The 23,145-nt window shown below is 41.5% G+C and overlaps 1 protein-coding gene across 2 annotated transcripts in view; it reads right to left on the reverse strand.

The window, feature by feature from the left end:
• SNX32 (sorting nexin 32) overlaps window positions 1-23,145 on the reverse strand; it is a 288,534-nt gene that overhangs the window by 189,444 nt on the left and 75,945 nt on the right. For both annotated transcript variants that reach the window (XM_085625843.1, XM_085625844.1), the window contains exons 3-6: window positions 11,780-11,890; window positions 5,640-5,761; window positions 1,728-1,851; window positions 462-566 (exon numbers count right to left, since the gene is read on the reverse strand). In XM_085625843.1, the coding sequence (XP_085481969.1) occupies window positions 462-566; window positions 1,728-1,851; window positions 5,640-5,761; window positions 11,780-11,890 (462 nt within the window). The remainder of the gene's footprint in view (window positions 1-461; window positions 567-1,727; window positions 1,852-5,639; window positions 5,762-11,779; window positions 11,891-23,145) is intronic.

Below are 23,145 nucleotides of genomic sequence, written 5' to 3' on the forward strand. Positions count from 1 at the left end.
GCTGCAGTAGAAAAAGGCATTTTCACACCGCCTACACGGTGGTCTAATCAAAATATGTCGGGTGGGACCGCGACGACTAGCCGGCCGGTCTCCTTCCCGCAGCGATTGCGGTTGGACGCTCGTCCGACCGCCATTGTCATGTGCCCCTTAGTCTCACCTATGTATGCCTAAATGTTGTCACAACTAAATATACCAATTCCCTTTTCTACTCCTATGATCTCATTATCCCGAATGTGAATACAAACATATGTATATAAATTACGTTGCTCAGACTGTGTATTGCTAGTTATCTGTATCTGTCACTTAAAAACACACACATCTTGCATTCAGCAAAAAATAAACCATCTGTTATCAGCCAAACAGTGTTAGACCTTTTTTAACGTAGTACAGTTGTTATGTAAAGCATTTCTTGTCAACATGCTTATTTTCTTCTCAGTAACTACACATATACATTTTCTCACCTTCAGTCCTGAGACACCAGTGATGAGAACCTCGTCTGCAGACTTCACAATATTTTTTAGAAATCCTCCTAGGATCTCCTTTTTGTTCTTCCCGCGGACGCTGAGCTGTAAGACAGAGTGAACAGGTCTATGTATCAGAAACATATATAACCGATAAGCGCAGAATGGGCAATAACTTTCTTTGTGAAAAATGGACAGAAAGACAGAGCCAAGACAGAGTCAGATAAGGAAGAATGTGCCTAACCTGTGAATGGATGAACCCAGAAAAGATGAGGGCAAGTGAGGAAAACCAGTGCTTTTCCGGTTACCCATCACTAAGGTGTCATGGCAGCTGTCCCACTTACTCCCTTGCATACCACACATATTCCTGCTTTGCAATTCTCTGCGATGTGGTTGTATAATGTTTTTGAATATCATGAAGGTCTTGTAACACTGTCTTCGTTCTTCCCAAAAAGTGAAAAAATCTAGTGATTGTAATGCATTAAAAACAGAGCCAGAGGATTTAATCAATGGCTGTGATTGATAAGCATTGCAGTAGAAAAGTGCCATGCAATAATTAATATCACAAAGTAAAAAAAAACAATATTATGTGCTTAAAAAATATTTAACCCACAATTTGTTAATAAAAATGTTTAAAAAAAAGTTGTTATAGGTTAACTGTGTTCAAAAATATAAAAATTCGAACAATAAACATTAGTTACAAATAATTTTGAAAAAGTAATCCTTGTTAGGCTAATGGTAGAAGCTGGAATCAAGATTGTGCTAGTGTCAGTGTCATGTTTGGAGATTGGTATAAGGATTAGAGTATGTTTAAGGAATATAATATGTGTCAAAGAGTTAGTGCTAGGGTTAAGGTTGGAGTCACAGCTATGGGTTAGGTTAAAGGTTAAATTAAGAAGAGGCATAGGTGGCAATATTCAGCTTTTTAAAACTATATTTTTGAGTTTTTACATAGAAATACATTAGCCATAAAGTTTTTGTCACAAGGGTTTTATTTTTTTTGGTAAACCTTTTTATTGGTTGTTCAACGTACATATACATTGTCACAAGGGTTTTATCAGTACATTTTGCACACCCTTTTTCATGGTACTCTATTGAAAAACAAATGAGAAAGCTGCAAGAATCCCCTCTGCCCTGTACTTATGCCCGCTGCCTTTCTGCACTAACATCTTCCTCGATACTTCCCCACTCACCTTCCTACACACAGTTTGCTGTGTATTTTTCCACCACTGTTTCCCCTCTAACCCACAGCATCTTTATACTTACATCTTGGTCGTACTCCAAAAACACATAGAAGTTGTGGTCCTTCCTAAGTATGGGGTGTGCAGCCAAGCGCTGCAGGAAGACTTCGTGCATGGCGACTGTCTTCTTAAAGATGGCTAGGTACTCCCTGTGGCAAGGAAATGAAAAGTCTTAAAATCAGTAGCTTGTATGTTTCAAGGTAAAGATTTTCAATGTGACTTAACACAGTGTGAAATACCAAGGGGCAGATTTACAAGCCCCTTGCGACACTTTTGGGGGCCGTTGTGTCACTTTTGTGAGGCAGCTGCAACGTAAACAATGCAGCTAATTTACAATTTGATGCATCTAGAGAGATGTGTCACGCTGTAAAGCCCTGCGTCACATTATACCTGTGTCGGGTATAATGTATGCAGGGTGTGCGTTCCTACACAAAAAGCCATGTAGAACGAAGGAATTGAAATTGACAACTCTATGCCTTCACTGCGTCAAAATCCCTATGCCTGCTCAGGCCAGGCATAAGGACTGACACTGGGGTTTTTGAATGGAACTCACCTATCTGTTGTGGCACATTGCTGGCATTGCGTCACTTTCATGAGCAACTCCAGCAATGCGTCACTTTTGGCCCAACAGATGCGTCAGAAATTCTGACGCCATGGAGCACTGTATTGTAAATACAGCGCATCCATGTTGGTGCGAGGACATTTGTGCGCTGGCGCAAGGAAACTGACGCATCTAGGCAGATGCGTCAGTTCCTTGTAAATCTGCCCCCTAGTTTGAGTAAACAAAGTTCCCTTTCGCCAGATTGAGACAAGCATCAGAGTAATTGTCATCGCAGTGCTAAAAGAAGAAAGAATTTCTTACCTTCAATTACAATGCCTTGCTGGGTAGCCTCGGAAGAATTACACTATGAATATAGCTTGGTAACTGGAGGAAGATCTCAGAACATTTCATTACATTTCCAAAATGGGACCTTTGGTGTGGGGCAAGGAAGAACCTCTCTGTTTAAAAGTCAAAACCCTTGATTGTTTACTGCATTTCAGTTTTGGGTAAGGAACAGGAATGTATGCCCTATTGTTTTGAGGCAATGGGAATATGCATACCCTAAGCAGAGTAAATATTTTATCACCTCCGCCATAAGACACTCAAGAGACTCAAATGGGCTGATCAGATTATCAAGCAGTGAGCAATTGGGCATTTTTTTTTCTGTTGACATGTTCGAAGTGAACTAAATCACTTGAGAAATAATTTCTGCCAGAAGAAGTTCTTTTATTATGTGCAGTAGTGGGAAGTGATAAAAGCAACTTTCAAGTGGATAAGAGACGCTCAGTGGACAAATGGTGGGAAGCAGGACCAATATATGAGTAGCAATGACACCCATGAAATACATTGTGGAAGAGATGTGATAGAAATAAAAAGGGAATCCGAATGTCTGATTGGGGATGATTAACTAGAGAGAACACTACCAAGAGTGCTGTAGAAGCTACTGTTAAATCACTGTCTAAATCACAGAGCTACCATACTTGCTGGGTCTAGAAATTTGTCTTGTACATGATCAGTGGAGCACGTTTTATAGATTTATTTCTGGGTATTCAAGTACAAATTTAAAGTCCTGATGAAGGGTGTCCAGTTTGTCGGGGGGCCCGAAACAACAACCATGCACTACATGAGAGTAGGACATATGTTTCTTTGAAAGCCGACTTATAAAGGATAGAAAGCACCAAATAATGAGATGCAACTTTCATCAGCAACATGCAATGAAATCTCCCTCCCCGCCCCATTGTGCGTGTTCTTTGTAATACTCTAGTATGTGTGTTTGTAGGACACGGATGATGCGTTAGAAGTGTATTACTCAATGCAGCACATGTGTAGTCTGCAAATGTATGATTTTTGTTAATTTTTAAGATTGCCAGAATGTATGTATCTGAATAAGTAAATTGCATGTTGATGTGAAGTGACCAGGATTGGTTGCTTCTATATTAAATACATTAATTCTGGGATTTACGTTTTTTAAGAGAGACTAAATCACATTGAAATTCTTGTCAGAGTCTCTTTTTTAATGTATTACATTAAAAGTAGTTTGCAAACAATTATGCAGGTCTGGAGACTTTTAACAGGAGTTGGGTGAGCTGCTCAATGGGGTTGTTCACGTGTGTGAAACCTCAATACTGAGTGCGATTGCTAAGTTCCTTGATTTTATTAGTAAAGTACGAATAGCAGAATTGTGATGCTGCGGAAGATAATATGCGTTTCTGTGAAAGGTTGTAGTCCACTATAGAGATGTGTACTCATCCTGGAAAACATATCCACCAAGTAGTTCTTTTTAACATATTTAGGCCACCAAAGGTGAGATGGGCGGGTGGAAGATCCTCTACAATAGTGTACTGGTGGTGGATGATCAAAGGACGGTGCCACTGATGCACTCCCAGGAGTCATAAAAAGCCCATGTACATTGAGGACCTACCCAACATGAGGGGCAGCTGGGCATGTAGGATGAAGTTGGATTGAGCACAGAATCTCCTCCCACATAGCAGACAAGGCACACCGAGACCACACAAACCTTTTGGAATTCCATTTTTAAAATTTTTCCATGGTCAACATACTGGTCTCTATTACAGACATACAAGATGACAATGTATTGCTGGACAGAATACTGAGAGATCAGCAATCATTTTCATGTTGAGATCCATGTAGTATTTGGGTCATCAGATTACAATGCATGGAGCCTGTCCCAGGAAATAAAATGTTAAAATGATTGAGGATACACCTAAATCAACCAATATGACCCATCCCCTAACTACTTTCTTAGGCACAATAGACCATGGTGTCAGGCTTGTGAAGGAGTTACTTAAGTCAGCACAGTGTGTGTGCAGATTTGTTTTTTAAGCTGGGGTAAATTGGCCGAAGGATTGTGAAAAATGATTTTAGTGGATGAAACAGACTGTCAAGTAAAATATCATGATGCCATTGTTCAAAAAGGCACCAAAAGGTATAAGTACAACAGGTGCAAGTGCCTATCAGGTAGGTGAAGCATAGAGATTGTGCAGAACCAGCAAGGAAGTGGCCATCACATTTGCTTCTGAAATGTTCGAAACTCTGTGACTCAGTGATAGATTGCCCATGCAATTATGTAGTGAACTTGACTCATTGTTAGAACAGAGCAAAACCTCATAAAGCAGGAGTGTCCAACATAGGTCTAGGAAAAATCCATTTAAGATTTTCAGAGTTACTATTGACCTTGTTCTGTTTAGATTCTTTGAAACTAAATGTGGCCTAAAAGTCTGGCCTAGATCCTGCACTGCATACCCATCATAAACTATGTGTCCACATCAAAGGTTTTAGATAGAGTTTCATTGAGAATATGCTGATGGTGTATGTCTGCGGGCATGTAATATCGGAGCTGACTCTTTGTTGCATTTACTAGTGAGGAGCAATGAGCATGGTGAGGATAATGAGGATAAAAAGCTGGCGAGTTGTGGAAAATCTAGAATTTTTCGTTTACCATGAGAGTTGCGATTAGGAAGGAGTCGATGCGGGCGCTGAGTCAAGACGAGGATGAGGATCCTTTCTGGCAATGATCATCAACTGAGAAGGATGCCTGTGTTTGAAGCAGATTCTTTTGGGTAGTAAGTGATGACATGTATGGAAGGAGAGACACCATACAGTTGAGATAGAGTATGCCTTCCATACGTGTATTCAATCAAATTGATCAAATTGAAATTTGGAAAATATATGTTCAGCACGTAACTCTTCTCCCAACAGTAACTTCAATCGTCGCATTACCATATTGTCCAACCTGGGAATTGGATCCTCGGCAGATACCATTCTCCCTCTCATTGCCCTTTAATATACACTTTTTACATCCTATTCCTCATGCTCTCATGGAGATCGCAAAGGTTGCTTAAATCCTTCAGGCATTATTTCTGAGGCACCACTTACGCTTCAAGCTCTTGCTTCACTTTGGTAAATTCTTCCCGGGTCATGGATGTATCGCCTTCCCCCAATTTTTGCAACTTCTCTCTGGATGCTTCAAAATCTGGTTTTGGTGGTGCAGGGGGGATCTGTAGGGCACAAGATACATCTATTCAATTAATCCAGTGTTCCCGGAGCTTTAAAATAAATCGAAATATGCTAGACTGAGTTGACCAATACTAGAAACTCCCCAGTGAGAGGATCAAGCAGAGCAAGTGATGCACTCTTCCATTACACCATGCCACAAAATGATACCACCATTAGGACAAGTTGGAATGGCCTATCTGCTTATTCAATCCATTCCTTTTCTTCAAATGATCTCAGACTAGAGTCTCAGAAATTCAGATCTTTCTTTGCACAGAACAGAAAGTTCTCCAGGATTGCAGTTTCGGTTTAGAACTCTCAATCTATAAATGTCAGAACGGACTTTTCTCTCATTCAGTAAACATCTTACAACTCATTTATTCCAGGATTAATATACTTTGCCCTGTGAACCCTTGTTTCAGAGTGGATTATTGATGAAGCCATACCTATTAATTACCCACTCTTTGCATCGACCCTTCCCCATTGCTGTTACGTTTATATCTTGTTCCCCACTTCCCCCAAATTACTGTTCCTCCACGGGTCCACTTCCTACCTGTTTTCCCCCCCAGTGTAATTCTAGTTAACTTATCATTGCTGTTAGGTTTCATTTATTTTAATTCATTGTTCTGGTTTATTGTACAGCACTTAAACACCCAAAGGGTGCTGGTGCTCTAATTAAGTAAATACATTTAGTAGCAGAACTTGATGCATGCTGAAGGCCGCTCTAACAATGACCCTTGCAAATTCTGTGGACTGAGTTGCTAACAAGTACCAAGTGTAATTATATATATATATATATATATATATATATATATATATATACTTGCAAATTGTGGTATGTGGGAAGTACCAAATTACAAGGACATTTAAGGATACTACAACACCTCAAAGCAATCATAAATTCTAACTCCACTTATCCTGTGGCGCGACATTTCAAGCAGCACCACAATAACAATCTCAACTGCCTGACATATTTTGTCATTTATTGTGTGCCTAAAATTAGGCAGGGAGGCAATTGAGAAGGATTTTCAGACAGTTGGAGACACAGTACATATTAAACTTTGATACCAAGTCACCCAATGGTTTGAATGTCAGTGAGGATCTCCATAATTTTCTATAATTTCAGATTTTCATATGCGATTTATACAGAAGGGTAGGTTTATTTTACATTTAGGCAATGCTGGCAGCTATCAAACACAAATATAAGCACATTTTTACACTTTCACACATTTTATGACAAGGGGTAAGGTCCGTATTAGTAGACAGTGTACACAACACCGAGCTGGGGATTTAACATATAGTTGTACAATAACGATATCAAATTACAAATATGTAAAAAAAAAAAAGAATTCAACATGAAAACTATATTAGACCCTCCATGCATAGTATTATATAATTCAGATAAAAGAAGACATAAACAATGGTAGATACAGTCTGAATAAGTAATCTCTATTATATGAACTTAGCCCATTAGGGGCTCAATTTTGGGCTCCCGAGTGATACCTGCAATAAACACAAGGAGAATGGTACTAATATTAGCTCTTTTTACAATGATGATTTGAAAGTCTTTAATTAGTGATTTAATGATCTCCAGTTCATTAATTTAACTCACTATCAGCTCAATTGTGGGTTCCAGAATGATACCTGCAGTACACACCAGAAGAATGGTACTGATACTAGCCATTTTACCTATGCTGATTTGCTTGTTTTGACTGTATGAGCCTTTATCAATGTTAGTATTTATATTGATATATGTAATTTTTGTAATGATGGAGAGGTTCAAATATTACCTTCCAATTGAATTTTAGATGGAATTGCATTTTGTACTGTGTATCTGTTTGCACACACTAATAATTTCATTGCAATGGTTACCAACAGGTATCATTGTATATATCAGTTACAATATGTGCATTCCTCATATGATGAAATTGCTGTCTGTCCTCTGTTAAACATAGGCATTCTGCAACTGTATGGTCTGTTAATGGCCACTATTACCCTGTAACCACATGAGCACTACTTAAAGAGGTGTTTGAATTTCAGCGCATATGTGAGCAACGACAGGCTTGGCTGAAACGCATAATAGTGAACAAGTTGCATTAATATACTTTTTTGCACAAGAAATCGACGTCTGTACCCGAGTCTGATTCTACTGAGCGGGATGTATATATATGTATAAAGTCTTTCCTTCATCGCCCTTCACTTTACAGGGGCGTAGCTTTAGAGGGTTTTTGGGGTTGCCACACCCCCAAATAAATGCATTATTGGCCTGAGAGTTGGGTCAGGGGGCCCTGAATCGTGTCTCCTGTGCTTTTGTTGGTTTTTCCCTTTGTTCTTGTTTGACTAAAACCTTTGAACTTGTTAATTTTTTTTATCAGGAACTTAGACAGAGGCCCACCTAATACAACGCCGCATTGAACTTGTTCCTCGTGGCAACAGTGTATTCCAAGACTTGGCCATCTCATCCCTTCACCCTTCTGCATACTGTTTTTAAGTCTGGAAATTTGTGTTTCACCCCCCCCCCCCACCTCGCCCCCGCAAAATCTCACTGACTAAGCTACGTCCCTGTTGGAAAAGGATGCTACAAGGACAGATGGATTAACTGTAGATGCCAAGAACACCAAAGGTTAGTAAATTGTATAAGTTGGCGTGATCGATCCTGGTACTGGTGAAAGGTACCACGGAACACATGAAGCTTTGACAGCGCATGCTTCATTCAGAATGCATGCAGGCGGGCCTCCCCAGGCTGCGACAGAGGACTGCATCGCTCCAGTTTCTTTATCACTCTCTCTGGTAGCCAGAATTCTATTGCTGGGAAGGAACCTCAGTGAGTTTGGCACTCATGACCAAGGCTTTTGTGCAACCTATAGGAAAGAAGATTAAATTCCGGTAAGGCCAACTTAACCGTTCATGATTCTGGGGTCCAATAAAAAAGTAATATCAATGTGGGTGATAGTAACACCAGTTAAAATGTGTACTGTGAAAAGGCAGCACAGCAGTAGCAAGTGGTAATAAAACAACAATCTATCAGAAAAAAGCTATTATTTAGGCCAGGACAAAAAACAACGCACACAAGCATAACTGTGCTTTGTATGAAGCAGGACCGAAAAGCATGTGGAGTGTTCCTTGGTTGCTTGAGTACTACTTGAAAAATGCAAATGAAATATTTTGTTTAACAAGGCTCAGATTTGCTAACGCTTTGCACCGGGTTTGTGTTACTTTTGTTGAACAGTTTCTCGAAGTAATACAAAGTTGCACTATGCTCTGGCTTGTGTCAGGGGGTGCTCCATGGGTGGTAGATGGGCATCCCTAGGCAACCACTGAAGGGTTTACATGCAAATCCCTATGTACAAACATTCGTAGGCAGGGATTTGCGCTAAAATCTTGTGCCTCCTCGAAGCAGACGTAGCAAATAAATCTTTTCATTTCTCCATGTTTTTCCTACTTTGCATGAGTGCTGCATTGTACAGCACACACGCGAAGTGGAAAAAGATTTAAAGAATAGTTTTTTAACTGCATGGGTACCTTTTCAGTACAAGAACAGTTCCTTGCAGAACGCACACATGCTTGCACTATGTTGCATGGCAGCCAAAAGTGCCCCAGCACAGGGAGAGGAAAAAAGCGTCATATCTTAGTAGATATAGCACTTCTCTGCTCTCTCCCTTTCACGCAATGCCGCGCAGCAACTTTAGTTGTTTTGCGTGAATTTTTTGAAACGCTGAGCCCAAGTGCTTACCTCTGCAACGATCAGCTGGGACTGCTACTGGGGTCCAGAATTACTAACATCTCCGTGCGCTTGCGTGAAGTTAAGTGGTGCAAACAGCAGCACCAATTAACTGCCATGCAAAAGTTTTCATGCATCTAAAGTCTACATAAATTGATTGCATCAGAGAGCACCAACCCCGTGATCATGAATGCAAAGAGGGGGTATACGGTTAAGATAATCGCAAACACCCCTTACATAACATGCAAAGCCAGATCTACTACTGTGGCAGAATCCGGCTTTCCGGGACATTCTAGTACACTGCCAAATGAAACAAACCGCACACAATGGGCAAGCAGAATAGTGTGTGATACGCCCATGTGTGTAGTCCTACTTTTGCTAAAATCTAAATTTCATGCAGACAGGGCCGAACGGAGAGCCTAAAGCAGCCCTGACAATTTTCTCAGACCTGCCCCCGGGGGAGCACTGACTGGCCCTGGGCGGCTGGAAATGCTTGCTTTCTGCTTTTGTTACTGGAGGCCGATATTGCAGCACCGCTGCATAAAAATTAACCCCACCACTGCAAAACCAACTCCCACCCTTCCAGCCTCCCGAGGAAACACCTGACGCCCAGTAGGCCAGTCCGGCTTTGCATGCAGTTTAACTCAGGACTTCTGTCACAGCACTGAAAATTTGTACTGGCGAGGTATACCTTAGGTACTCATTTATTGAAGGCGTCGACTGGCTCGCCTATGCGCTAGCACAATGTTAGCATCATAGTAAAAGGGCTTATTTTTCGCAGGCATGGCTAATGACATAATGGGCATGTCGCCCTATGTAAAGTCGGCACCGCACATTTTTTTACAGCACAGCGCCGGAGGGCTTGTCGCTGCATTACACACTTTTTAAAAAATGTGGTCTAAAGTGTAAATTGCTACCGAATGGCTTTGTGTGTGTCACAAAGAAGGTTCATATTTGGGGGCCAACTTGTGAACACCATTTAGTAAGTCGTGGACACTAGCGCTATCTCTGGTTTCAGCTAAGTTCGTCTTGAACCTATGCAATACAGTAAGTTCTAATGAGAGGTCAAAGTGCGCACACTTTGAATGTGGAACTCTCCAGTCTGAACAATTAGATTTTCATATTGCGTTTCACTGGGAACTTCTGCCATTTCTAAGCGCTATTAATAATAAGTGCAGTGATTCATTTGTGCCAGTTGTTGAAGTGGGGGGCACCGGAACTCACTTTTGGGGACCAGGGCTAATTTTTCATAAGCAAAAAAAGGGAGAATGAAGGAAAATAAAGATATGAAAATTGCGTCAGTGAGAGAAATCAGAGATAAAAAAAAGAACCAGCAAGAGTTGGATGAAGAGCTAGGAAGTTTGGTGGAAGAAAGAGGCATGAGGTAGAAATTAGACTAGTCACACTCTGTAACAGGAAGCTAGTGCACTTGAAAGAGCCGGCAACGGGCTACTGAGGAAAACTGGGGGACCCTGCCGGTATGATTTGTGCAAAGTAAGCACTGGACAGATTTGTGATATTCAATTTTTCCGACACTGGAAGGATGGATGGTTGAGTAGGCCGTGTTGGGCTTCACAACTCTGACATGCAAACCGCCACATTTCTCAGTGGGGACCATTAAGTCGCAGACGATAAACCACCCTGTCTGCTCATATACTCATATAACTCATGTAACAATAACAAATATAAAATAAGACTCTTAAAAAAAGATATTAATTCACTGATTATTCTATACTGGCATAAAATAATCTTGTGTATTATTAAAGGTGTTTTATTAGGTGTTATATTTTCTTTTGTTCATTTTAGTATTTTATTACTGATATTAACCTTCAATTGAAAACACTTAATGCTCAAATAACCAGCCCCTATCAGTGAGCCTGAGAGTGTTTTCTGTTTAAAAATCTGGCATGCATGGTGCCTGTCTTCTGTCCTAATGGCCCTTGATCAGGGCTTAATTTGAGCAGGTTGTTTCCAGTGTTCAGCACTGGCACTTTAATCATAGACACTGGTGCTTTTCATTAGCACCAGTTAGGACACATTCATTTATGGGGAGATTACGTGATTTGCCCAGAATCACAGGATGTTGAGCTGAAGCCAAGACTCGAACCTGGTTCCCCAGCTCCGAAATCTGCAGCTCTGGCCATTACGACACATCCTCTCCCAACTTTTATGGTTGGTTCTTTTTTTAGGTGTCGCTAACAGGAGAAATGGGCTGGTGAAAGCTGCCTCCAGACGAGAGTCCCGTCACTTATTTTTTTTTTACAAATAAACCACTGCCCTTGATGCCCTTTCCCTTCCTTACAATGATTCCGGCGTAGTCTTCGTTCTCCATGTAGGCATCATGGAGCCAGATAAACTCTTCATGCTGTCGGACCACCGAGAGTTCGGACTTCTTGAAGTGCGTCAAGGTGCTCTGGAGGGCAGAAACAAAATGGCGGCAAATGATCAACTTGAAAGTGCATTTTTTTTAACAGTCTAAAATTGTACAAATTGATTTATTTTATAGTTTTTGTAAAGTGCTGCACAGCTCTGTTAGTGGCCTGAGGTCACTGCTTGAAGGTGTAAGTAGCATGGTGGATCATGTGTACATAGCGATAAAGACGGCAAAACACACATATGGTGCACTACAAATATTGAGTAGAAACATTTATGATATCCGCAATGTGGAATAGCGTGCAGTTTTCCCAATATCCTATTGCTGTGTTATTCCCCATTTCTTGAACAGAAAGATGCAGTTGAGCCAAAAACCACACTAACAGTAGTACCATGAGGTAACAATGATTCTACCAGGTGTATTTTGCATCCGATGTTTCCAAGCACCTTGGCATGCGAGGCTAAACCTCTGTAGTTATGCATCACATTTGAAGATATTAGATCCTTTAAATGCATATTTGATTCATGTAAGGCTTGCGTTGCATGATTGGCACAAAAAGCTGTTAAGGTTAGAAATGCGGACATCTTTGTAGGAACATTCTGTGTTGGCAGTGACCACGGTGGCTGCTGAATGCCAGATCCCACACTGTCAACACTTGGGGGAATCCTACAAGCCACAGCACGTCTCATTCAGGGCCTGAAGAAATATGATCACATTACTCCCACCCTGATGGAACTCCACTGGCTCCCCTTGCCAGCCTGCACCATCTCCAAACCCAGCAGCATCATTTACAAAGCCAGCACAACCAGCACCTTGGCAATCTTGCAGGGAAGCTCACCATCTCTGGTGCTTATCGTCACTCCCGTAGCCAGGACACCATCAGTCGGCAGACTAAGGGGCATATTAGCAAGGGCTGGCGATATAATTATCGCCGCTTTAGCGTCCGTTTTTGGGCGAAAAGCGGCGATAATTATATCGCAATATCATCAAGGTCACACTAGCGCGTGTTTCCTTGATGTAGAGCCCGTTTTTTCACAGCCTCGCCTCACATCGCTAATGAGATGCAAAAAAGGCGTGGCTGTGAAAACAGCACATGTTAATATCGTGCAGCGATAAAAAAAAATCGCGCTACCTCAGCCTTAACTCAGGAATTTAACGTCTGTTAAATTCCTGACTAAGGCAGACTTTTAATGGGAGATGGATTATGCTGATTGGACCACAGGGTCCTATCAGCAATGTTATCGCTGTTTTCAATGGAACATCGCTGGAAAACCAGCGATGTTCCATTGAAAACACCACCGCTATCGCTGAAATATTATCGCCATAGCGCTATGCGTTGTAAATATAGCGTTATCATGGCGATAATATTCAGCGATAGCCGGCGATAATATTTCTGTCGCTATGTACGGCCAGCGATAATTATCGTTGATAATATGCCCCAAGGATGTGTAAAAAAAACAAGAAGACAACAGGGCTTTTCCATCTATGCGCCGAGGATGTAAAACAACATCCCTGTTTCCATCAGGTCTGACCAAACGCTGCTCCAACTTAGGAAAGAGTTGAAGACTCACCGCTTTAAAGAACACTACATCACAATGCCTTGACTGTCCAAAACTCAGTTTCCTCTCCTTTTACACACCATCTTTAAGCTTGCATTTGACCATGTACAGTGCTCCACTGCCCTTTGGCTAAGTTTGTGCTGCAGAAATACCATATACATACATACAAACATTGCCACAACAAAGATGTTTACCCACTTCAGGTAGTCAATGGCACAGTTTTTGACACCATAAAGAAGAGTATGCCACTTATTTAAACCCTGGTAGGTACTCTGTATTGGGAATCTTTGATGACTGAATTCATCGACACTGATTATGTTTGTGTCAGTGGTGGATCACAGAACGCCTATTTTTACAAGAGAAAACTGTATTTTTAAAAGTAGTTTATATGAATAAACTATGAACTATGCTTACCAGCAATTTGCCATATTTTATTTTTCTTATATTATCATTTATTCAAAAAAGAAGAATCCCATTAATTATAAAAAAATGATATATGCAATTGTAACTGACAACTAGGATTATGAGTAACCTATTTTTCTCCATTTTTGATGATATTTACTAAATATAAGAGCAATTTCACTCTTGAAATGTGGGGATCAAAAAGAGATGTGATGAGCAAGAGAAATAGATGGAATTAAGAACAGTATTAAAATGAGCTCCGCAAAAATAAATGCCAATTTCCAGTCCTGGAGTCAGACATTTCTAAGCAAGGCTGTTTTAGCTGCTTTTCCCCTAGTTGAACGAGCTTTAGATTTGCCACGAAGGAGCAAATTTATTTTCTGCAAGCATAATAAAATTCAGGATACAATCAGTCTTCATAAAAATTGCTTTGAGGTCTTCTTCCTGTATTTATAGGGCCACAATTAACAATAAGTTGATTGTCCAATCTAAAGCTTTTAGGGCCAGTTGCAGAGAAGGAGCTTGCAGTCGCAAGCCCTGGAATTTGCAAAATCAGAGGGTTTTAACTACAAGCTCGCCTTCTCATATGTACTAACCAGGCGCGCAACACCCATTGGACTCACAGGGCTTCAGCCCCCCCCCCGTCGTGTGTGGCAGCCCGGGATGAGACACCTTCCCGGCGCACACACAGCCGCACCCGAGCACTTCACAGGTCTTTAAAAGACCATTTGCATGTTAATTAGGCCTTGCTGCTGTTTCACCCCTTCTAAGAGCCCCTGCAGCTCCACTCTGCCTATTGCTTAAAGTTCAGCCCCCCCCGAAAATTTTGCTCAGCCCCCCCCGAAATGTTTGCTCAGCCCCCCCCGAAATTTGGCTCTAGTTGCGCCTCTGGTACTAACCCTATTTTGAATTCAGAAAAGTGTTGCCGAATCGCAATTTGAAAGAGGTGTGTATGGGGGTTCCTTCCAAATGGCGTTTCAGTATGGTAATAATTAATGGTTTGCAACCACAATTCCGATTGCAAATTATTGATCAGTTACTGACTTCTAAGTTGAGGTGGTAACTGATTCACAAAGGGAAATGGGTCCCTTTTTGGAATCTACGTGGCAGTTTCAAGGGGGAGTAGGCAGTTGTCCAGGAGACCACAGGCTGTTTTGATTGACGTTTTTCTAAAAGGTAACCTTTAAGTGTTTGTTTAGAGCAGGCCTGGTTCCTTTAAGTCGATCACAGGGTTTGTGGTCTGCTGTCACTTGCAGGCTACCATCCCCGGGATTGAGGCCAATAGCAGAGTGTCACAAATTCCAACCTGCCTAATAAATAATAATTGGACAAGTTATTCTGCAAACCCCTATGTTTCCCTCTTTTGCAAACCAACCTATCGCTATATAGGTTAGTTTGCAAAATCTGATTCGATTTGCAGAAAGTTTGCGAGCATTCTACAACCACGTTATGGAAATCAAATTTTAGTATATCTCCAAGTTCTTTCTGAGTACTAGTTTGGCATTCTTTTAACTTCCAATCTATTGAATGACTTGTCTGCTGCAGAAGTTGAGTTGAGAAAAAAATATTGGTAGTTAGAGTGACTGGTTAAAATGAAAAGCCCATATAAAGTTCAGTAAAAACTAGGTGCGGGCATAAAAGGTGTAATTCTCTCTGGCATAATTACTCATAATTACCACTAAATTACTCATAATTATGCGTAATTACATGGAAAGAGTAACCTTTAGCGCTATTTTCTTAGTGCAACATGCACCCTTGCGTCCAAAATGGGCTAAAGACGCATTTTGCTCTACGAAAGTTGCACTGAATGATTCAAGACAGGAACAGCCGTAGCCACAACACACTGGCTTTCTCTTAGTTTGTTGTTCCTGTGCTCCTGTGGTAGGATATTTGCCATAATTATTCTTAATTACTCAAGCTGCCGTAGTTGCGTAATTATTGAAATAACTCCAATTACTCCAACATAATTACAATTTCGCCCAGGCCTAGTAGAAATCAATTATGAATCCAGAGTACTACTTTACTAGCCTGAACCAAAAGATATGGTTCATTGCTCCTAAGACCTGCGTTTTTTATGCTCTGAGAGCCAATAGGATTGCTAATAGGTTACCTTTCATGAAAAGTGCTGGAGATTCACTTTCAGCATAGGTCAAATGGGGCGAGGGGGGCAGTCACTCTGGTCAGTACTATACTCAGCTACCAAACAGGCGGTGAATGCCTCAGTGAAAGGCATACGTTTTTAAGTTTCTCCAGAAAATCTTTAATAACTGATATTCTGAAAACATTTTTAGATAGGCTATGAAGGGTTTTGAACTAGTCACCTGCAGACCACCACATTTCTAAGAGTGGTCTTTTAACGTGAGACCACCATGCCACCACATCTGCTCATATAACCATATAACTCATATAAATGAAAAACTGAAAATATAAAATAATAATAAAACACTTAAAAAATAGCTATTAGTTATTTTACCGATTTCCCTATAATTATATCATATAACCATGCATGATATTAAGAGTATTTATTAGATTTTGTTTTCTGTTGTTTATTTTAGCATTATTATGACTGATATCAGTTAAATTAAGCTTATGGAATGTACATAGGTCAAATTGGTCATTATTGACGACCCGCTTCTCATGTTTCGATACATTTCTGCTTGATGCACCTGCTTGCTCATTATGAACACCTGATAGGAGTAGTGCAGTTATGTTACGGTTTCTGGCTATCAGCCAACACCATATAGTTTGTGCTTCCCCTGTAAGTACCCTTGACTTTGTTCCTCCTTGCTTGTTGACGTAAAACATTATTGCTGGGTTTTCTGTTTAAATTGAATTCTCTCCGCTGGTCAATGGTGGGAAGAATGTCTCCAAGGGTAAATGGCAGTATGGAGTTCCCACACATCGATTTGTAAGACCTTTTCGATTTGGATTGGGACCCGTCTGCTTGGAAACCTCAAACAGGGTTCCCCAACCCAAGGGAGTGGCGACCAGGATGGCAAGATTTGTTAGAAGGCAACTCCTTCTAGTAAACTGTGGTGGTTTGTCCGTCATAGGACAGCGTCAATTTCTCTTCCGAATGCCCTGCGTGCTGACTCCACTGCTCCTCCTAACACCTTGAGGCAGTCTCATATGTAGTCTGGCACAGGACACTATGGCAACATACAAAGCCATCAAGCTCAGCAAAGACTATATCAAACAGTGTGTGGGATGTTTGACGTTGCTTAGTTTCAAACATTTCTGATGAATAGATAATTCTCTTTTCGAAAAATACATTTTGCTGGGTTGGAGTTTAAAAGAGGTTCCAAATAAATATCCTTTCAGTTAGCATCAATTATGATCTTCTTAAAATTCACATGCATTCCCTAACTATTCATTACTGCAACCGTTATACTAATATCTTGCAGTACTTTTTCATACAGATGGGGTTTTAAAAGCAATCGTCCAGGTTTTGATACACAAAAATTCCTTTTATTCTTAAGATGAGCCGTCACTACAGTCATTCACTATGAGAACACTGTTTGATCAGAGGGTGAATGACCGAATTTTGAAATAAAAAAGTTCCTTCTGGACTATGAATCATAGAAAGTTTCTTTGTTTCAGAGTGAGTGACTGACACATAGAAGCATGCACCCTTAAGATCTATCAGATGACCTGTCGGATTTGGGGGAGTATTTGATGCAATGCACTCACTCTAAACTACCCTTTTCACCTATTTGTTGCATGTTCTCGGGTCAAAAATTGATAATTTTTTTTCTATTCCAGTCTCATTTATAAAGAAGTACCTTGAATATATTATTTTATTGTTGTAAATACTGGAAACCCTTTTCACTTATTTTGCATTGTTCTTACTTCCTCTCTTCAATGTGCACAGCTATGCCCCCCACCAGTAGGTAATGGTGTGGGTGATCTTACGTATTCATTGTCTAAACGTCTGAGATGCTTTAGAGCTGTTGGTAAAGATTGCTGTTCCTGCACCAACAAAAATTCGACATCTGGTGGCATTGTTGTTGATGGTGTGTAGGTTGATAGTAGGATTAAACTCTTTGGCGGTATCTCTTTTCAGACTGTGTGTATCTGGATTACTCTTTCCACCTTTCTACATCTACTTGCTTTCACTTTAGGCATCGACTCGCTATATAAATGCTACAATACAATATAACAAAAAGACTTGCCAGAACACCGAGACAGGATGAAAGACTTATCAAGTTCCTCAATGAGCGATCAATATAGGTTCAAAATAATCTTCTGAATTTTCTCTACTACTCCTTACTGTAGGAAACTGCAGCCATGTCCATATTTAATGGTCTTCGTTACAATTGCTTCAGCTTAAGTAAAAGTTCTACTACTTCAAATAACACTCTTTATTGAAAAAGGGATACGCGATTGAGTCCAGTGTGCCCCAAGAAATGATTGTAAGTTCAGGGAGCCCCACCCATGAGCCTGTTGATTTGAGTTATTAAGTATTTCCCAACATACTATATGGCCTCTGTAAGGAAATAGGGACAGTCAAGCAGTGTCTGAACCTGAACCTATTCGTTAGCAAGTACATGATGGCTAAAAAAGGTAAAATATACGTGGCGTTCATGGATTTGTCTAGTGTGTTTGACTGTGTAAATTATGCCACTCATTGATCCTTGATGGCATAAATAAGGGCCGACACACGAATTGTGAATTTTCTCAACAAATCTATGCAGGATCAACAGCCAGGTACAGTTTGTAATTAATGGGAAATGTTCAGAGTCTTTCAATAAATCGCGGGGTGAGGCAGGGCTGTGCCCTTGTGCCTTTTCTCCTTGTATTATATGCGGTGCCTGCCACATGTTGCAGGGATATGTTGGGGGGCACCATAGGTACCCTCTAGGGTACATCTCTCTGCCCTAGCGAGTAAGGAGGGCTCGCTACGGGCACCCAAATTCATTTCCGCCATTCGTTTTGCTGCAGTTTGTCGGCCGCAAAACTAACAGAGGAAAGGGATATCAAAATCCCTACGGTGGTGCCTGCAAGACACCGCCGCAATGTAGGACTATGTTTCTGTTCCGACAGGCTGTTGGAAAAGGACCGCCTGTCAGAACCGTGGCGGGCGGTCTTTACGACCGCCACGCTTACCCAACGATTCATAATATGGCGGGGGAAAACAGCAGTACGATGGCGGAAGGCCCCCACCGACCGGCTGTCAGTGGTGGGCCTTCCGCCATCGTAATGAGCTCCTATATTTGTTAACTTTGTGGACGAGTTGAACCTTAAAATTTATTTTAGTAAAACATTTTTCATGAATTGTAGGACCAGTAAGCCTAAACCTCGCCCTTTTAAAGTGAATGGCGTCCTACTATGTCAAGTGAGTTTGTTTACATACTTAGGGGTACACTTCGACTCGCAGGGAATAAGGGTTCAATTAAAGAACGTAAGAAAACAGCAGTTTGATAAAGCTATAGCTGCACAATTTTAGTTTTTTACCGAATTGGGGATGAAATCTTTGAGCAGGATGGGCCTAATGTATCAGGAAAAGTGTATTTCTATGGCTAACTATGGAGCCAGTGTGTGGGGTCATTTCAATGTTACTAACCTACAGAAATCGAAAGATTCTTGTTTGAGGAGACTGTTGGCAGTTTATTCTAGTTGCTCTAATTATAAATGCCACAGGGGCCAGGCAATGAGATTTTTGGAAGGCCTTCTAAGGCTATGCCCACTTTACTAGTGGTACAGGATAACAACTCAGCAGGAGGCTTCTTTTAACAGATAGACTGTATTAGACTGTTTAAGTTTGGGTTTAGCCTTGGAGATACCATTGTTAACCTATATATTGAGACAATGTGACAGGGTTGGCAACCTGAATTTTTAGCAAAAAGTAATTTAAAACTCTATTTATACACTTAAAGAAAGAAGAAAGATAAAATAGGGAGTGTCACAAACATGGTTTACAACTGTATTTGGAGAAAGTAGATAATGCACAATATAGGGTTGTGCTTACTACATTAGCTATAATATAATCCATAATCTTGTGACGTTCCCCCACACAGAATGACTGGTCCAGAGTTTTAGCCAGCTGCATTTATGATGCACTTTCGATACAATGCACTTTGCATTTCTTGTTTGTTATAGGTTTTATGGTGCCCAAAGGAGGAGATTAATTGAACCATTATTACAGAAATATAGGTTTAGGCATGTAGGCAAACCTCGGTCTTTCTGCAACAGTTACAATGTATAGAGGTCTGTGCAGCAGTGGCTACTTTAATCTGGCATACAATTTATATACGAAAACATATAGTTGACCTATGATAGATATAGGATTAGATATATTGTGCCATTGGTCGTTTTTCATCAATAATGATTTTCATATTTAATCATGTGGTTTTGACTTCTTAGGCTGGGTATAATTTTTCATTATTATACAGGGTTTGTGTCATGAATGATTTCACTTTGATTTGATTAACACACTTCTATTTGTTATTTGAATGATTTTTTTGTGGAAAGTGTGCAGTAGAGTTGTATTATCAAATCATATGACCTTTTATGGTTTAATATTAAACTGGATTTTTTTTTTTTTTACAGACTGGCGAATGAATGTGTGAAAAGAGGCACTACAGGAATTAATAATTTCTTGTTGAAGTTCTCTACGTCTCAATTTTGGAAACTGGTGACCACAAACCTAATGCTGCTGGAGATTAGTTACGGAAGCCAATGAGGCTTGCCCTCCTGCCACAAATGCACATGTCAAATGCTATAGTGCTTTTATTTTTTAGATCAGCCAGAAACGCTATTTGGAATAGCAATACTACTGAACGGTTTCACGGAGCCCTAATATCATTCACTACCTGTAAACACTCGATCTGTGTGGGCAAGCCTACCTGTAAACACTCAGGGGCAGATTTACCATTCAATCACGCAGCGCCGTGCAGCAGCCGCAAATGCTGCGCTGCACTGCGTGAAAAGGAGAGAGGAGGAGCGCGCCATATTTACAGAAATATGGCACTCTCCTCCCTTTTCCCTAGCGCCGGCGCTGAAATCAGCTGCCGTGCACCACCGACACACCTTTGCGCCGTGGTGCAAGGGTGTCTCCTTGAGTCTAGCATAGGTTTTGTACTGGAAGGGTACCCTTCCAGTATAGAATACTATGCATAGGCTGACTTAAACCATTTTCCCTCTTTGTATGTGTCCTGTAAAGTGCAGCACACGTACAAAGTCGAAAAGGAAGAAATGAAAGTATTTCTCCTTCCTTCATTCTACTTTGCAGTTTTGAGACGGCAAACTTGGTCTACTTTATTTAGTAAATTGGGTTTATCATCAAAACCTTGGGTGGTTGCATGGGAACGCCCATACTCCACCCATGGTACGCCCCCTTGGCGCTACGTAATGCAAAGCAAAAGCGGCGTTGTGCACTGCTTTGCATTATGTTTACGTTCTTTCCAGTGCTAAATAAGTTTAGCGCTGCAAAGTCAATTGGAAAAGAAAGATTTTGCGCCGATTTGCATCACTTTTGTGACACAAACAAGGCATAAAAACTTAGTAAATCTCCCCCTCAGTCTATGTTGGCAGGCCTACCTGTAAACACTCAGTCTGCGTAGGCAAGCCTGCAGGATACCTATATCATAACCAAAGAAACCAATACATTACAGAGAGATTGCAGATGAAATGTATTAATAGCAGCACGGTAGAATAGGTTGTGTAAACATTTTAATTTACAAGTCTCTCACTTGCAAAACCGTAAACGTTTAAAAGGATGGTGGATACCAGCGATAAGGTATTATTCCAAAATTCCACGTGATACTAATGACCCAGACCACGTTTTAGCCCTTGGTTTTTGTGTGTGTTTTTATTTTTTGCAGTTTTATATAGCGTGAACTCGACCCGAAGTTATTTACATGAGCACCAGTTACTTTACACACGGTCATATTCATTGTTTTAGGAAGGGGGAGATTAATTGATTTGCCCAGAATCATAGGATGCTGATGCCCAACCTCCACCCTGAATCCTCAGTTCCAATTTTCCGCAGCTCTGGGTGTAAGGCCCCATCCTCTCAGCATTGTCCTTAATGGCTAGCCTCCTGCTGTAGACAGGCAACATAGCTGCAATTTAGGCTCCTACCGGAGGCAAGGGCCACGCCCATAGCTTGGCTACTGCTGGAGAGAGGGACACACCTACAGCCTTGGCTTCTACTGAAAACAGGAGACATGTCTACATAGGCTCTTGCTGGACACAGCAGACATTCCCACAGTTTAGGCTCCTGCGGGAGAAAGTGGACACGCCCACAGTTCAGGCTCCTATCGGAAGCAGGGACATGACCACAGCTAGTGTTGCCACCTTTTCAAGAGAATAATACTGGCCATTTGTTGTTGTCTACATACAGAAAATGGCCTCCATACAGGCGCCTGGCTGGCCCCGTCTGCACCAATCACAATGTTGCCATTGCAGCGTTGTGATTGGCTTAAGGGAGGGGGGGGGAGGATGCTTGCTTCCTGTTCCAGGAGCAGGAAAGCAGCATGAAAACACGGGTGTGAGACCGGCCAGGAGCGGAGGCGGCGCGGAACCCGGTAAGTGACGTTTTTAAATGTATTTTTAACCCCCCCCCGGGCAAAGCCACACCGCACCAATGCACTGCAACGAAAGCAAAATACCAAGGGCGGCTTCTCCATTAGGGCGGAGGAGCGTCGCCGCCCTGCTTTCTCCCAGTGCGAGAAGCAGAAACATAAAATGGTATTTTAAATACAATTTTATGTTTCTGCTTCTCGCGCTGCGAGAAGGCAGAATGGTATGCCTGGTTGGGGGCGGGCAGATCGGGGAGGAGTGGCTTGCCCAATGTTATGGGCTCTAACTGTTTGGTCAGCCCTCTGGGGCCGGCCAAACCAGTCATGCACACTCTGGATTTTCTCTATGTAGGATGCATGCGGCCTACATAGAGAAAATGGCCTCCCTACAGGGGCCTGACTGGGCGCCGCGTTCTGCACCAATCACAACACTGCCATTGCAGCGTTGTGATTGGCTTAGGGGATGGGAGGGAGGATGCTTGCTTCCTGTTCCAGGAGCAGGAAAGCAGCAGGAAAACGAAGGTGCAGGACAGGCCAGGAGCAGAGGTGGCGCGGGATCCGGTAAGTGATGTTTTAAAATGTATTTTTTAAATCCCCTCATCCGAATCCCTGCACGACCCCCCCACCTGCCTCCCCACCCGCGAGTCATCATGCAAGCCGCAACTGCAAATACTGAAGATATCCTTGCTGTTAATGCATTATTTGGCCCTTAGATGTGTGCTATGTGGCAGACACACATGCCCTCAGGGCATGTATGTGTGCCACATGTGCACACATGCACGATTCAGAGGTGCAACAGGGTGTCAATGTG

This window comes from Triturus cristatus, chromosome 9 (genome assembly GCF_964204655.1).
Source record: "Triturus cristatus chromosome 9, aTriCri1.1, whole genome shotgun sequence".
Taxonomy (NCBI): Eukaryota; Metazoa; Chordata; class Amphibia; order Caudata; family Salamandridae; genus Triturus; species Triturus cristatus.